This window comes from Opisthocomus hoazin, chromosome 8, assembly GCF_030867145.1.
Source record: "Opisthocomus hoazin isolate bOpiHoa1 chromosome 8, bOpiHoa1.hap1, whole genome shotgun sequence".
Classification (NCBI taxonomy): domain Eukaryota; kingdom Metazoa; phylum Chordata; class Aves; order Opisthocomiformes; family Opisthocomidae; genus Opisthocomus; species Opisthocomus hoazin.
The window spans coordinates 28,945,628-28,963,897 of NC_134421.1; the positions used below are offsets into that span (position 1 = coordinate 28,945,628).

The window sequence follows — 18,270 nt, forward strand, 5'->3', positions numbered from 1 at the left end:
AGATGAGTACATTTTTTTAAAGTTAGATACAATGTACTGATCATTATTTGCTGTGAAAACTGTTATCAAGCAGTGCTTTGAAACAGAATTATTGATTTATTAGTATCAATAAACAGAATTTCACAAGCTCACCTCAGATAGGATTATCAGTGTAGTTAATAGGGGTCACAAGGAGAGCTATAGGGACAGCAGATTGCAGACACAAAAGGGAGGTGTAAATTTTAAATGGAAAATTATTAAGTAAGGAAAAAATTGCTGCTATAGCCTCACCACAAATTCCTTCTGTCTTCATCGATGTGTTAGAGTATAATCCATACTGTATATCTATGATGCCTGTAATGTGAGCCCACTTGATGCTAATACCAGCTGGGGTATTAACGACATACATTGCACCGGTATCCTGAATACTCAGTCCTTCTTTTGAAAATGGTAGTGATTGAATTACAGAATCCACTACCACCTAAAATAAACCAAATACATTTTAGGGATAAAAACAGATTGCAAAGATGTATTTTATATGTCTTTATATTTTATAGCATTTTAGAGCCTCTGCCATGTATAATAACAGTCACAGTGCTTAAATCACAGGGCTTCCCATCAGTGTCATTTCCTATAACTGCAAATGAAGTAGGCATGAGAAAAAACAATGATACGGAAATCTTTTCTAATTAAGGTAGCAATAAATCTTATTTATCACATATTGTATGATAAATCAAAAAAAACCAAAACACCACCTCATCCCAATTATTCAAAGTTATTGGTTCTGGCTTGTTATTGACTAGCAGGAAAGGCAGCTTAAGAATTTATTGTGCTTGGATAATTTCTGTTCAGTTCTAGGTTTTCTGGAAATATACTCTCAGGTATAAATGCCTTTTGCATCTTCTTTAAAATCTCAAAAGAACCTTGAAGTGTCATTTTGCATGAATGACGTATACATGTAGCGTGATATCAAATGTATATTTTTTTGCTTCTAGCATACCATGAATTACTGGGAATCTGAATTGCAGAAGTATTCCTAATCCTGTAGAACATTCATTATAAGTCTGATCTATCGCATGTTACAACAGAATAGCTCTCCAGTTATCTTTTAAGTGTACACAAGATATATACTGGTGATATGTACTTACTTTTCTTGCTAAACGATTGATAAGTAATTTATATGTGCGTGTTGTTACATTTAATTTCTTAAAACAGAGCCCTGAAGTACTTGCAGGGGGAACCTTGAAAGAAAAGTGACAAACAAGTTTAGTTACTATTGTTTCTCTAGTTCTGTACCAGTGCTATAGGGATTTTTTTCAATATGTGTAATATTAATGCATTTTATAATTAGTAAAAGAAAAAAGTACTCACTAGTTTTCTTATTGAATTTGCACTCTGGAAAACATTAAAAATAGATTAGAAGTTCAATGATAATCAGCAGCATTCTTATTTGGCAAAGATAAGTTGACTTTTCTTTGTGTTTGAAGTTCTTCTACAATCAGCTTCATAAGTAAACTAATTTAATATATTCCTTATAAATAACAAAAAATCACATTTCCCAGCTAATGTAGTGCACCTTTCTGTGAAATATTTTTAGAAACTTGATTTACTTGTCAAAACATTTAAATCAAAGGGGTTTCTGTGGAAAATCATGCAGAAAAGATAAACACAACAACCTGAACAAGTTGAATCAAAAATACAGAAATGCAATGGTCATGCCAATAAAATCCCCTACCCTAACTTTGATAAAATTGCTATTTTACCAAGCCATGTTTCTGCACAAGACTGCAGCTTGTATATAGCATACCTCAGCTGGCTTTTAACTAAACAGCTTTAACACTGAAAACAACTCACTACTAGCATCACCAGATTCAGCATATGCTGCACAGCTGTTTCAAATTCTTAAAGAATTACAGCTACAGAGTTCTAAAGCTCATCTGCCTATGTGAGCTGCATTCACACCTTTAGACTGCAACCAAGAAACAGTGAAGAGAGCAATTTAAAGAAAACCTCTAAAACAGTGTAAGGCTCAGGACTTAAACATCAAGTGTACAGTTGCCCAGTGAGAGTAGATAAGAGATCAAATAGGGATGGAAAGCAAAGAATCTTGATGAAGGTCCTTGTCAAGAACTTGTTTATCCACAAACCAAAGACGGAAATATAAGCGAGTTGTTGAAGGGTTGCATAAATTAGGACTATGGACAATGCAAAGGAAATGTATGTGCAGACTCTAAGGATGAGACTGACCTGACCTAAACTGGTGGTCTAAAAATAAAGTGGCTGGATCACCTCTGTAGGTAATGCAGAGAGTTAGACCTAACTACAAAAAACAACCCATCACACTAATCCCAAACTCATTAAAACCTTCCTAAAATAACTACAAAATATTTTTGTGACTATTCAAAATATTTTAACATTTTGACCGTATTGTAAAATATAAATTCAGGGCCTCAAGAAGATTTGTGGGTGGAGAGCCTGAAGTTATTCAGAAGTTATGTCACTCCTGATAATGTGAAAGGAACCTACATTTGAATTTCCTTATAACATAGTGCAGTGATTACTATTTAACCTGAGATAAAATGATTTTATCTAAACAGCACGTTGAAGCTTGCTTCTTGAAAACTAAATAACTTGCCATTTTTCAATGGGTGTGGCTTTTATTTGAAAGTTTTAAGTGATACGTTTGCAGAATTTCATACTTATAACACAAAAGTTCAAGAAACTACTACAATTATTGTGGAAATACAAGAATCTTACCTGATTAGCAGGACATTTTTCAATATGAGCAACAATAATCTCTCCTGGTAATTTGACTAAAATGTAGGAAGCCATATTACAGAGGGCTACGTTGTTTCCATCGAATGTAATAACACTCAGTTCAGACAGTACAGAGCATTGACCTAAAAAAGAACTGTCATTTAATGAGGTTACCACAAACCCAAATCCAAGGCATTTCTAAACATTTTCACTTTTAGCACTATTTGCTTTCATATGAGATACGTTCATATATATATATACATATATATATATATATAGATGACCTTGTTCTGCAGGCAGCGTACTGAGCCATAAGCAGAAGCAAGTATATTACATTACTCAGTGGAAATACTGTAACCTACTGCTATGTGTCCAGGGTAGGGGAGAAAGTTTAAACTGGTGAAAACTTTCATTTAAGTCAATGTTTTACAGGCAAGGTCAATGAATCTGTACACTGTCAGATAAAATATATGCATTAAAATGTACATGTTTTTGAGATACTGATAACAAGAGACTGATACATCCTATCTTGAGACAAATATTTAAAAGTGCTATATTGGTTTCAGTAATGCCACAAGGTTTTTAATATGCCTTCTCTTTGGCCTTTTTGTTCCCTTGGAAGCTAGCCATCTGCCAGCTTCTGCAGTTTCTAAATATGAGTGAACACTGCAGTTAGAGTTAACTGAAATTTGGGGGTTCTGTCTTTCAGAAAATGCCAGTATTTAATTGGTTTTCTTCACAAAATATTGAAATCTCAACATTTCTACTGATAGAAATTCTGAGAAGTCTCAGCTGGAACATGTTTATGTTCATGTTGCAAATTTCGTATCAATGTTTTCATTCAAAACAAAATATTTTGACTCTCTTGAATGTTACTTCAAAGATACCAAAACATTCACTATATTTCATTCTGTTTTGCTGATGAACAGCTCTTTTAAATTCATTCCAGTATTCAACCTCATATTCCCACAGTAAAAAAGCCTTAATTTATTACTTGAAATTTACAGATCAAGGCTCTATGTTGTATTTAAAAATAAAACAGTGACTTACACGGACATTCCCATTCTGGGCAACAACTATCAGTGTTAATTTGAACTGGCATTCCTCGAAAACCACAGTCTGGCTTCTGCACATCCCTGGGGCAGTTCCTTGAAAGGTTGTACAGCATCCAGCCCGTATTAACACATACGTACTGGCTACATCTGTCAACAGGTTCAAGGTATCTTGGCTGTCATGTAAGGAAAAAACAACCAGAATCAACTTCACATTCATTGCCCTTATGAAGTCCAAGCGATCGCTTGTTCCTCACCCTGCTCTGAGACAGAATCAGCATATCCATGTGACCCCTCATCAGTTATTTTGGAATGAAATGCTTTGCTGTGGTTGCAACAGGTGACAATGTTGCACATCCATTCACCCACACCCTTCCTGTTTCATCTAGCTTTGGTGGAATACTCTATGCATTATGCACTGAGACTACAATTTATATTCAGTAATAATTGGAAGCATTTTAAGAAATACAGAATTATGCATTCCCATCATTTAAAACCCTACGACAACGAAACAAATGGAAAAAAGAAAGACAGGATGGGATTATGCAGAAACATCTTTTTCTGCACATCAGAAATATATTTCACTATCTAGAATGAGCACATAGCTTTAAAAGCCATTTTTTTCTAGAGCAATACATCCAAGTTGCAGAATATACCAGGACAGAATAAAAGCAGTGATATGACCATCTCTAAGAATAAATGAGTATGTAAAAATATACAAACAAAAACAAAAATAGGAGATATTTAAAATCTCTGGCATTACATACATAGCATAAAAGAATGGACTGAAAAGCAATATATATTTTAACACACAGGGGCAAGTAGAACTGATCATACCACACATTCAGAAGATGTAGACATCAGTGTATGCATCATTGTACCAAAGGAAGTCTTGTCAGCTATAGCTGTCACTGTTTCTGTGCTTGCCAGAGAAGTTTGTGTTTCCACAGGCTCCGAAGAGGAAGGCAGAGCCGTTCCACCACTAGAATGAGAGAAATGTATTAAAGTTCTGGTCTGTGTCTCTGTGGGCTCTGTTAATCTGAAATAAGGTTTAGTGGTTTTCTGTGTTGGGATTTTGGACCAATATGATGTTGTTACATCTGGGGCTCCAGAAAGAGAGAGATTATTTACTGAAGCTGTTGTTCTTGAAAAAGGTGAACTCTGAACTGCAGATACTGTCAAATAAGGCAAGGAAGATTTCTCAGTTGTGGTGGTTGACTTTGTCTTGGTAACATTTCTTTGCTCATGTGAAGTCTGACCACTTTCTAAAATATCCACAGTTCTTTCAAGTGAGGTTGCGTATTGAGCTTCTGAAGCTGTAAATGAAGTGCTTTTTGTCCGTGATAATGGACTTGCAGTACCAGTTGTTTTCAGGCTCATCATTTTTGGAGTTTCTTTAGTGCTCTGTGAAGCTTGAATTGCTGCAGATGTAAATAAAGATTTGTGTGACACATGCATGGGTGTTTCTATGGTGGTAGGAACTGAAGCTGAAGCCATATAAAACTCCAAATTGGCAACAAAAGAATCAGTGGTTTTTGTAGTAATCCTAGAGGTTACAGTAGTGCCAGAAGCAACTAATAAACTGGATGAAGAGCTAGGTGATATTTTTGCAAAAATATAAGGTGCTTTTAAGGATGTAGCATTCGCTGTTGTGTTCATGATCATTGGTGTAGTGGATTGATTGATGATTCCAGCTGATATGGCTGATATTGTTCCATCTTCTTCTGAAGATGTTACTGAAGAACTCTGTTTTCCTAGAGAAACAGTAGAGATACAAGTGGTCTTAGGAGGAGGTGAAGACATAGAGACCCTACCAGACTGGCTTTCTAAAGTGGCTTCTGGAGCTGTAGGCATTAGTAAAGAGGGAATTATAATGTATGTTTCTAGTGCTGCTGAAAGGCTGATAGAAGGGCTTCTGTTTTAACTGAATGTAGAAAAGCCTACAGAAGAAATTGCAAAGTCTGTAACTGGACTTTCTGAGGTTCCTTGTGTGTCTAGAGATGAAACTGGTGCTTGGGTAGCAGTTATATTTTGTGATGTCCTGATGAATATGGGAATCAATGAAGAACTTGTAGTATGAGATGTCACATAAGATGGTACTGATGTTGATAACAAGACTGTAAATAAAGATGATGACCTTGTAAGAGAAGGATCTTTAGGATATAAAAGTGCCTGAAATTTGTGCCACAGGGTCAGTTTTTAATTCTGCATGTGAATTGTCTGGGTCCTCTCTAATTTCTGAAGTGTTTATTAGTGTAGCATTTAGAGGTAACACCAATGTCCTAAGAGGGAAGTCTGTAGATGTAATGGATTTCTGTGGCTTTTTAGCAATGGATGACACTGGAAAGGAATCAGTGTGCATTATGTATTTATTTTCTGTTGAGGCTTTACTTGCTATACACATATCAGAGATTGTTGGATTGACTAGAAGAGTGGAAGCAGTGGAAGGTACTTTATAAAGACTTTTGGAGGCAACGGTGACATCTGCCATAGCTTTGGGCTTTAGGGAGGTCATCAGAGAATGCACTGGTACAGATACTGTGTGTGTTACAGAAGGTCTCAAGTGTTTACAGGGATTTGAGAAGCAACTTGAGGTGAAGATACAGTCATTATGGGCAAATAAATAAATACTGCCTTTCATTAAAGGAGATGTCTGCTTGGGAACAGTCACTGAAATTTCCTCTGAAGAAAAAAATTATTTGGGAGAAAAACTAGCTAAAGAACTTGCACTTAATGGTATCAGAGAAGTTTTAGACAAGGGGTTTGCTGTTTCAAAATATGAAGTTGTGATTAATTGAGGAAAACTTGCCTCAGAGCTAGCAAATCTAGTAGTCATAGGAATTTGAGGAGCAGTTGAACTCAGTGCAGAAATGTGTGTTGGGTGAACTGCAGTTTGACCCAATGCCAGACCTAGTTCTAACAGACAAAGTAGATACAGAAGTAGGTGTGCTTACTGTCAACTGTGAACCTAGAAGGAATACAGGCCTTGTGAAAATTGCTCTGCCAGCCAGCAAAGCAGACAAAGACACTTCAGAGGATACTGCTGCTCCATTAGAATGACTTACTGAAGAACTCCTACTCTTCCCAATCCCTGCAGGCAGCTCAGAAGTGCAAAAGATGGCTTGGAGGCTAAACTTGTTAATGTGGAGATAAGGGAAACCTAGCTGAGTAGTTGATGTTTCAAGTGGAAATGCAACTACCACTAGGGAAGTGGGTGTTAATAATGCAGAATGTGTTGGAACAGGACTTGCACTGAGCAGGGTTGTTGGAGTTGCTATTGTAATGGGTAAAGTTATAGATGCAGTAGAACTGACAGTACGTGATGTGACTGCTGAGGCTTGAAGAGCAGTTGGAAAATCTGCTGAAGAGATGAGTTTGGAAAGGACAGTAGGGCTGGCTGTGCTGTGAAGTTCATCAGAAGGCTCCACTGTACTTGGTAATGAAAATGTTGAATAGGTGGCTGCATTAGATGCTTCCAATGAGTAGAAGTCTGTAACGGACTTTGCCGACATATTCATTCCCTTTAAAGTTGTGTTTGTCTTCATGGTTATTTTGGCTGTCACACCGGTATGAGTTGACTCAGTCCCTGAAGTAACAAATAAGGGAGGTGTCTGAGGAAATCTCTGCATGGTAGCACTCATGTGAGAGATTAACAAAGAAGGTTTTGTTCCAGTTGCTGATTCTGTAGGTGTTACAGGTATGCCTAAAAGGAAAAATGCATGTTTTACTGTCTTTTAAAGATTATGGGTAAAGCAAAATAGGAACATCTATCTCTACTCAAGTCCCATTTAAATATTAGCAAATCAGAGCATCATTTTGCTGAGAAGATAACTTGCCAGTGGTTCCAGGTTGCTGGATGACTTTGAGGAACTCAGCTGACTGAAGTTTTCTAATTTTCTTTGCAAATGGAGTAGCTAATTTTTTACTATTAGTGAAAACCTTGATTTTGGAGAGCAGTTTTGAAGCAAAAAGGGAATTCCATGGAAAACTCAGTAAATCAAAAATAGTAATATTTGGAATAAATATATTATAGAATATGTTCTCTTTTTTATATCTTTGGGAGGTAATATAATATTTGAGATAACTTTGTGCTAGCAAATATCAAACATAATGTATTTAATTCAAAACTTGTAAAATGAAATAAGAGACAGCATTAAAATATAATTGTCATGTTAAAAGAATACCATATCCCCAAAATAAGCAAATAATGTGGTATCTTCACACTCCAGAAATTATTAAATAGATGCACTGAATTTGTTAGTGGTGGCTCATCAGCTGAGAAGTCTGAACTTTTTGCCACAGCAGTATTTCTTCCATTTGGGATCTTTCTTTTATATACATATGATACACTAGCAGCTTATAGTCAAAAATAGTTGTGATGAGTATAACACCACAAAAGGCTAAATTTAACACACTGTTAGAGAAATGAAAGAATTCAACTTTAGATATGGCTTGTTTGGATGTAGGAGATGTATTCTGGATGACTGAAGTCTATGTCCCAGAAAGACATTCTTCAACAGAAATGTTCTGGTAAAGCATTTAATAAAAAGCAACAATATGCATTTGATTAAAACCTTTCCTGGGATCTCTAGAGTGATTTATAAGATTAGACCAATATAATAAAACATACTTACAGTCATCTGGATAAACACATTTAAGTGTGACTTCATCAAGGATCATGTTTTTGGGACAGTATGGCAAGCATCCTTCAACCCTTTAAAATATTGTATAGTTAATTCAAAAGCCACAGTAGAAATGTAAATTAATCTTAGAATCATAGAATCATTTAGGTTGGAAGAGACCTTTAAGGTCATGAAGTCCAACCATTATCCTAACACTGCCAAGTCCACCACTAAACTACGTCCCTAAGCACCACATCTACAGTCTTTTAAATACCTCCAGGGATGGTGACTCCACCACTTCCCTGGGCAGCCTGTTGCAGGGCTTGACAGCCCTTTCGGTGAAGAAATTTTTCCTAATGTCCAATCTAAACCTCTGCTGGTGCAACCTGAGGCCATTTCTTCTCATCCTATCACTTGTTACTTGGGAGAAGAGACCGTTACCCTTCTTGCTACAACTTTCAGGCAGTTGTAGAGAGTGGTAAGGTCTCCCCTCAGCCTCCTCTTCTCCAGACTAAACAACCCCAGTTCCCTCAGCTGCTCCTCATAAGACTTGTTCTCTAGACCCTTCACCAGCTTCATTGCTTTTCTCTGGACACACTCCAGCACCTCAATGTCTTTCTTGTAGTGAGGGGCCCAAAACTGAACACAGTACTTGAGGCAGGGCCTCACCAGTGTCAAGTACAGGGGCATGATCACCTCCCTAACCCTGCTGGCCACACTGTTCCTGATACAAACCAGGATGCTGTTGGCCTTCTTGGCCGCCTGGGCACACTGCTGGCTCCTGTTCAGCCGGCTGTCAACCAACATCCCCAGGGCCTTCTCCACCAGGCAGCTCTCCAGCCATTCTTCCCCAAGTCTGTAGCGTTGCATGGGGTTGTTGTGACCCAAGTGAAGGACCTGGCACTTGGCCATGTTAAACCTTATACAACTGACCTTGGCCCATTGATCCAGCCTGTCCAGATCCCTCTGCAGAGCCTTCCTACCCTCGAGCAGATTGACACTTCCTCCCAACTTGGTGTCGTCTGCAGACGTACTGAGGCAGCACTCAAACCCCTCATCTAGATCATTGATAAAGATATTAAACAAAACTGGCCCCAGTACGAAGCCCTGGGGAACACCACTTGTGACGAGCTGCCAGCTGGATTTAACTCCATCCACCACAACTCTGGGCCCGGCCATCCAGCCAGTTTTTTACCTAGTGAAGCTTACGCCTGTCCAAGCCACGAACAACCAGTTTCTCCAGGAGAATGCTGTGGGAAACAGTGTCAAAGGCTTTACTAAAGTCCAGATAGACAGTATCCACAGCCTTTCCCTCATCCACTAAGTGGGTCACCTGGTCATAGAAGGAGATCAGATTGGTCAAGCAAGACCTGCCTTTCGTAAACCCATGCTGACTGGACCTGATCATCTAGTTGTCCTGTACATGTCATGTGATGGCACTCAAGATGTTCTGCTCCATAACCTTCCCTGGCACTGAGGTCAGATTGACATGCCTGTAGTTCCCGGGATCCTTATTCTGGCCCTTCTTGTAGATGGGCATCCCATTCACTAACCTCCACTTGTCTGGGACCTCCCCAGTTAGCCAAGACTGCTGATAAATGATTGAAAGTGGCTTGGTGGGCACATCTGGAAGCTCCTTCAATACCCTTGGGTGGATCCCACCTGGCCCCATAGACTTGTGTGTGTCTAAGTGGTGTAGCAGGTTGCTAACCATATCCCCTTGGATATTGGGGGCTTCATTCTTCTCCCCATCCCTGTCTTCCAGCTCATGGGGCTGGGTACCCGGACAACAACTGGTCTTACTATTGAAGACTGAGGCAAAGAAGGCATTAAGTACCTCAGTTTTCTCTGTATCCTTTCTCACTATGTTTCCCCTTGCATCCAATAAAGGATGGAGATTCTCCTTAGCCCTTCTTTTGTTGCCAATATATTTAGAAAAGTGTTTTTTATTGTCTTTTACAGCAGTAGCTAGACTAAATTCTAGTTGGGCTTTGGCCATTCTAATTTTCTCCCTGCATAACCTCACAACATCCTCGTAGTCCTCCTGAGTGGCCTGCCCATTCTACCAAAGATTATAAACTCTCCTTTTTTTCCTGAGTCCCAGCCAAAACTCTCTGTTCAGCCAGGCTGGTCTTCTTCCCCGCCAGCTCGTCTTTCAGCACATGGGGACAGCCTGCTCCTGTGCCTTTAAGATTTCCATCTTGAAGAATCTCCAGCATTCCTGGACCCCTTTGCCCTTCAGGACTGCCTCCCAAGGGACTCTGTCAACCAGTCTCCTAAACAGGCCAAAATTTTCCCTCTGGAAGTCCAAGATAGAAGTTCTGCTGACCCTCCTCCTTACTTCTTCAAGAATCGAAAACTATCATTTCGTGATTGCTATGCCCAAGATGGCCTCCAGCCCTCACATCACTCACAAGTCCTTCTTTGTTTGCAGACAACAGGTCCAGTGGGGCAGGGCGCCTTCCCTAGCTGGCTCCCTCATGAGCTGTGTTGGGAAGTTCTTTTCCACACACTCCAGTAACCTCCTAGACTGTTTCCCCTCTGCTGTATTGCATTTCCAGCAAACATCTTGGAAGTTGAAGTCCCCCACAAGAACAAGGACTAGCAATTGATTAGATTTGTTTCATTTTGGCAAAATGAAATATCTGAATGTCTTCCTTGTCAGAGTTCTGAGAACTTTCCGGTGTAATGGTGAACACAGCATTTTGAGGCATTTTAAGGTCAATAAGACATTGAACAGCACAATTGTTTCTGAATTGTTAATAATCAATTCTTTGCATAGGCTGATGAACATGATAGCTTTGGACCATTCTGCTTCCACAATGAGGTGGAAGTTCAGATCCCTAAGCAGAAAGATTTCCCGTAGGACAAGACTGCTGTTTTACCCAGATATGTTCATTTGAGACATTAAAGTATTCAGACTGACTCCATAAAAAGTCTCATTCTTGTGCACTTTCAGCATAGGAGAGTGCAGACAAGTCCATATATTCCCTTACTTTTTCATTTTGGGGGGAATTTTAATAAGAAAATCAGGATATTAACAGCCAGTGTGCCCACATGGAAAAAGCTAAGAATACCAACCAAGAAAATTAGTAATATTAGGAATATCCCTAATCATAAACTGCATATGCCTAGGGAGGTAGTCTGAAATTCAGGATATCATTTCTTTTCCACCACATTTTGTGCCTTGAGTGTTTAGGCATTTTTCCTTTTAGTTTGGGGTTGTTCCATAGATGCTAGGGGAGATGTGTGGAGACAGGAAATCTTGTTACTGAGTAACAGGATAACATCAGCGGTGTGAAATCCCTCACATCATGCCAAAGAGCATCTCTTAGTATAAAGTTCCCTCCTCTTACAGGAGAAGGCATAGTCCACCCTTACTATTCCTACAGTGTTTGAGCTCTGTCATATAAACACCAGAAAGATGTAGTCATTTACAGCATCATGGGATGCTGGTTTAGGATGTGCATATAAATCTATAGAAGGGAATAGCCTTAATTTAATTTAATAGATTTCTGCTTAACCACTACCAGAAGCTAATCCCCTGGGCTAAACACAAACCCTCTTCTATTCTTGTGTTGAAAGATCGCATGTAAACAGGAATATATACCATGGGAAACAAGAGGCTTGTTACAAATGTTGTCACATGACTTGTGAGAGTTGCTCACAAGAGTGATACTGAAATCTGGATGAGTAAAAATGAATGGATATTGCAGCTGCAGTAATTTTCAGAAAGCATATGGTACACATATTACAAAAACTAATACGGTAGCAATACAAACTTAATTTTACTTACGGGGGAAGAAATTTACACGCTGTTCCTTCAGGATCACTACATGTTTTCACACAAGGATTAGCACAAGATTCATATCTCCATTCACACATCCTTCTGTAAGGCACAGACGCACTGAGTTCTGAGAAAAAAAGGAAAACGTATTATTTATTGATTGTATTTTCTATAATGTACATGGAGATTTTCAGAAAAATGAAAAAAATGAAAGCAGAGAAATTCTTGAGAACTTTCAAATAGATGAGATTTTGTTCATTTTCAGTTTCAAGTATTTTAAATTCAATCAAGATAAAAGACACTGAAGCTTCAAAGATGCAAACAGCTACTCACTTTTATAATATATTGTGTTTTAAAACCTTAGAAATCAGTTAAACATAGTGAAGGTACTGTTGGTTGCAGAAGCAACACAGTCACCCCATTCATTTGAAAGAATAGAGATTTATATCCCACGAAAAATATATTAACATGAATATTTTTGTGACGTTCATTTTGAAAAACAATGAAAATACAGTTCAAAGATAAAGTGATCATCATATCTGCAAAAATCAGAAAACAATAGCAAATACAGAATACTGTTAAAAATAGGACAAAAATATTTATTACTATTGCTGATGAAAGACGAGTGCTCTGAAGGCAAGCAGAAGATACCATACTCATCCCTGGGGATTACACAAAATTTACCTTCGATACTAAAGCTACTCAAATGTTTGAATTCTTCTGAATCATCATACTTTGCCACTTTAACACCGGACAAGTTGAGAGTGATGAAAAAGCCTTTTTTACTGTGCAGTTCAAAGGCGCTGAGCCCTGGACTCCAGAGGCCCTGGTGATGGAAGAAGGTGGCTCGTCTCTGAAAAGAGGCACTTGCCTGCCACTGTTCCAACCCAACGGTTTCATTGTCGTGTATGTACAGAAAGTAGTTTGGCCTTTCAGCAGATTCAAGGGAAACAAGAGAGAGAGCTTCCACAGGAAGAAAGATAATAATGGTAAGATTTTCACAGAAAACAACGTAAAAATGAGATTATAATCTATATTTTGGCTGTTAAGTGGCTTCTTTTAAACAACTGCTTTTCACAAAAGAAAATTTCAGTTTTATGTAACACAAAAAAAAGTTAGAAATGCAGGGTCTAAAAGCGACTTCAAATGATCACATAATCCAGAGCCAACAGAAGGGTAATCAGCTAGAGCAAAACTACATTCAACCTACTGCTATCAGCCTTTGAAATGTTTCATACGCTGTCTCAAATTAGGACTAGCTCAAATTGGGAGTTTTTTCTCAAATTCGGACAAATGCCTGAGAGTTCAGCTGTATCAAAATTTCATTAGTAAATAACATCATGCATATATTGTAAGAACATGCTTGACTTCACCTTGAGGTCAGGCTTTTTTTACATATTGTCATATCCAGGAATACAATAAGAAAACCTGTGGCCAGATAAAAGACTCAACCCTCTTATTGCTCTACCCATGCCAGAAATCTAAAATTTAAGAACTTAGAAGAAGACTGACTTCATATTTGATTTTCAACTTGACTAAAATCTTGAAGTGTCTTTAATCTAGATGAATACTATCTCATTCCTCACGGATAGGAAAACTACCTGTGTACTGCATAGATATAATGAATGTTTTACATACACTTTACATCGGTTGGAGAATTGACAAGACTGAATTATTTCTTCTGTTTTACGTATTTTCTCATTTCAAAATCACATATAAAATCTAATTTTTCCACTGCAAAATTGTCAACTGTTTGTGAATATAGTTTCAAATTTTACTGTGAAGACAACCCTTCTCTATGAGAGTCTGGGATTTTTTAAAAAAATTAAATTCTGTGAGAAAGCAATGACAAAATCTGTATTGATTTAATTGGCACAAACACAGTACCTGTGAAGAAAGAAAAATATATAAACAAGAAAAAATATTTAAACTTTTTTTTTGTTTGTATAGTTTGGATCAGTCTCTGATAAGTGAAAAAATAGAGCTTAGGAATAGCTGTTCACCTCAGAAACTTCCTTCTACATTGTATGGAGATGCTGCTCACTAATAATGCAGGAGACAGATTGGTTGTTCTAAGTTTCACATTTTATAGTCCACTGAAAGTCACAAAAAAGAAGAAAAGATAAAGTGGAAGTGATTTTACTGGAGACAAAAATATCCTGCATTCACCTTTCTGTACTGATAATTGCTAGATACATGTGCAAAATTTTCCAGTTTGCAGGTATATAAAATAATAAATTTTTTTCACAAAGGAATTCTATTCACTTGCATTTTGCAATATTTCTAAAACAATCTTTGAAAAGTCAGCTTTAAAACTGGCAGCAAGGTTTTCCAATATTTTTTAAAAAGCCTTAAAAAAACATTATTCCTCTTCAGTCTTGAAATTGGCTGTTTCATCCTCACTGCTTCCAATAGCTAAAAATATCTATACTATATTAGCAGATTTGGAATATGCAGCAAAAATCATTTATCTAGTTTGAAAACTATGTATTACCATTAGCAAAATTGTTAAAAACACTTACACAAATCTTTGTCTTTGAAAAGACCTGGAGTTATCATGAAACTGAAAAATACATTTCCATATGCTCCAGTTCTAGGCAGGGGAAATATCCTTCTACTGGATACATTAGCTCCTATAATTGTGTCATTCTGTCCATAACTTGCCAAAATATAAGGTCCTTCACCAAGACCTAAGGGAAGAAAAATCAAACAGAAAAAAAAAATTCTCCTTGCATAACATACAAAACTTAAGTCTCAGTTAACATAATACAGTCTTAAATATTTCACCATAGCTGGAATAAAATAAATTTGGAACTACAGCTCAATGCTTCAAGGTATTAAGCTGGAGTAGGTATGTATCTATCTGTTCAATCTGCTCCCTTATAGTTTGCTTGCTGTCCAGAATACAGTAGAGACAAAGTGAGTACAAAATAGTGTGGCTGGCTATCCTCACAAGATGACCTATACAAGAAAGCAATCTGGGCTGCTTTTTTATGGCTTTTAGTCTTTCACATGTCCTTCTTTCTGCACTTTGAAAGATGAACAGAGCAACTTTAATATTATTCCCCAAACAGACACTGAAGCTACTCTAAGCTCAACAAGGCAATTTCCCCCCAGAAAAACAGATTTCAAATTAAAAGGTTGTAATTCAACTTTCGGCAGCAATATTGCTTAAACAGTTGTCCAGTTCATCCTCTCCCCCAAATCACTTGCTTTTGCCCCCCTACTGCCCTATTTATTATGCCATCCTAAGTGCTTTGGCAGTGAAATGGTCCAGCTGAAAAATAACCAGCTAATTTTTCATATCTGGTTCACCACATCGTCATTCAAAAGCTCATGCCAATATAACAGCAACAACAGCTTCAACTGGTACCAGTGCCAAAACGGTGCTGGCCTAAGCATGCGCTGCAGCAAAACCCTGGAGGTATTCTGCTGGGTCGGAAAGGTTCACAGGGTTCACATCCAGATACAACAGCATCCGTCTGTGTCACTATATCCCACTGAAAGAACCAAGAGCAGCATACTTCTAAAACTTCACCTTGTAAGCAATAAACAAATTGTGAAAGTTTTGTGAAAGCTTTTAATCCTTACAGTGAAAAGACTGAACCCCTTCCCAGCTGTCGACAGCTCCTTTCAAATATGACTCTTCCAAGAGGCAAGAAATTCTCATAATAATGAGATATGGCTCAGATAGAAGTTAAGCACCTGTTTCTGAAGAAAACTGCATGAAAATAACCACTGTTTTTATACAGAAACTACGTTGGAGCTCATATGCACATGAAGCCCACAAGCTTGCCGCAAAATTATGGCTTTTGAAGAAGTGGCGAGACAATTTATCTTAAAAAGACTCTTATTCTAAATCATTGAGTGTTTATCCCTACACATTAACAGATGTTTTGCCTATGACTTGAGCAAAAGCAAGAGTGAGCTACACTTGATAAAGTTTCCATAAAGATTCAACAGTTTGACATCAGGCAGAACATAAAAGAATCGGAGGAAGAGCCATCCTAGTCCCAAAAGGTGTTTTGCTGGCATTTGGTGGTGGAAACATGCATAATGCCATCTCTTGACTTTAAGCCTAATAGGCAGCAAAGCACCACCGAGCCGCTCACTCACTGCCCCCTCAAGAGAATTGGAGGGGAAGAACTGAAACAAGAAACATAGGAAAACAAAACCAAGAAAAGTGATGCAAAAACCCCCAATTGCTCACCACCAGCCGACTGATGCCAAGCTGGACCCCAAGCAATACCAACCCCAGCAAACTTCCCCCCAGGTTTTTATTGCTGAGCACATCTTATGTTCTGCAGTAGCCCTTTGGTCAGTTGGCGTCAGCAATCCCAACTGTGCCCCCTTCCGACAACTTGTGCACCCCCAACCTACACACTGGTGGGGCAGTGGGAGGCCTTGACCCTGTGTAAAGAGTATCTAAAACATAGGCTTGTTATCAACACTGTTTTCATCACAAATCCAAAATATATCACCATACTAACAATATGAAGAAAATTAACTCTGAGTCAAAACCAGTACACCTTGCTACTTTTTTAAATAAGACAAAATTCCCTATTGCAAAGAAATTATGGAAAGACAGCTATATCAGGCAAGATCTGCATGCTGCTACTCTACCATATGATGCTCATTGTAGGATGCAAGTCGCTAAAACAGATGTATCAAAAGTCACATTCATATCATTGAATTTAGTCAAGTTTCCCTTGCTTTTCAATATCTTGCTCCCCACACAGCACATGCACAGTATCCAAATATAAGAGGGCATACCACAGGAATTAAATTTGCTAAATGAATAACACTTATTGTAAGGAACTGTTCTTTATGGTACAATACTTGTGAGACTTGTGCATAAAATACTGTAACCTATCAATTTCAAAATAGAATAGGTCCCAGTTCTGAAACTGACAGTACAAGCACAAGCAAACATCCTTCTAGAGCTTCTCACTGACTGCCAAGATATGCTGCATGGTGCATGAATCCACCCCCACTCTGAATATGATGAGGATATTAATTGAGATTAGGGATTACGAAAATCATTCAACACAGCTGGGCCACTGACCTTCACCCATTAAAAACAGAAGCAATGTTAAAACTATATACACAAAGTCAAAGAAAAAGCCCATCAATTAGTTCAATTGATTTTTTAATTGAACAAGAGCAATCTCTTTTATATGTCAATGAAAGAAGGAGTAGTAAAACAAAGAAAGCCACTTCAGAATGATAACCTAGAAGATAATTGCATAGTGTGACAGATGTTCATAAAATTTATGAGGATTTTTATTTTTTCCAAAAATCATACCAAATTAATCATTATTCTGATTCTTAACTCAGTATCATCAGAGATGCATTATATCTACACCATTCATTTTTGGAGAAAAGGACTTGCATTTCCCTGTGCCAAAGGCAATTAGGTCAGTAAGGTGACAATTCAAATCGCAATGACTCTGTATAACCTTCTAAGATGCACTCTAATATGTCGTGATTTGAATTCCTTACTAATGTTTATTTGTGTTTATATAGGGCAAATCTCAAGTAAGACATGAGATATTGCACAGAATATCAGTAATTTAGATATCCATAGCAGAACAGTAGGGAAGAAAAAGTATTTAATAGGATTAAATAGACAAGGAATATGTCGCAAAATGACATACAATACTACAGGCCACTCATACAAGTCACCTCTCCTATCTAATGGATTTGAAAGTCCAGTGAGCTCAAGGGATTGTGACTAGGCAATCCTACCCTAGGGAACAGGGAGAATGGGAAAGAGATAACCTCCAACACTGCAGCAGCTGACAGAGATTCTTGTCAGCACAAGCTACCAAGGGTTTTATTTGCAGTGTGCACTGTATCATATTTCATCTGAGATGCCAGATGTGTTGTTTTTCTTACAACTACAATGTTTGTTTCTGTGCCACCACTGTCCCTGGACATAGAGCAGAAAGGGCCATGGGGACTTGCTTTGCTAACTTGCTGAGCTCATTAAACTCACATACCCAATCCAGGAGTACAAAAAAAATCATTCTAACCTTTGAAAGAGAGAAATTACCAAACTATATTTTCTTCC

General features: G+C 38.0%; 1 protein-coding gene across 1 annotated transcript in view; it reads right to left on the minus strand.

The window, feature by feature from the left end:
- OTOGL (otogelin like) overlaps window positions 1-18,270 on the minus strand; it is a 99,638-nt gene that overhangs the window by 21,200 nt on the left and 60,168 nt on the right. Inside the window, exons 32-42 of the mRNA XM_075429554.1 lie at window positions 14,720-14,887; window positions 12,882-13,160; window positions 12,207-12,324; window positions 8,423-8,502; window positions 7,108-7,491; window positions 4,626-5,632; window positions 3,787-3,964; window positions 2,737-2,879; window positions 1,351-1,374; window positions 1,128-1,220; window positions 271-460 (exon numbers count right to left, since the gene is read on the minus strand). Coding sequence (XP_075285669.1) covers window positions 271-460; window positions 1,128-1,220; window positions 1,351-1,374; window positions 2,737-2,879; window positions 3,787-3,964; window positions 4,626-5,632; window positions 7,108-7,491; window positions 8,423-8,502; window positions 12,207-12,324; window positions 12,882-13,160; window positions 14,720-14,887 — 2,664 coding nt within the window. The remainder of the gene's footprint in view (window positions 1-270; window positions 461-1,127; window positions 1,221-1,350; window positions 1,375-2,736; window positions 2,880-3,786; window positions 3,965-4,625; window positions 5,633-7,107; window positions 7,492-8,422; window positions 8,503-12,206; window positions 12,325-12,881; window positions 13,161-14,719; window positions 14,888-18,270) is intronic.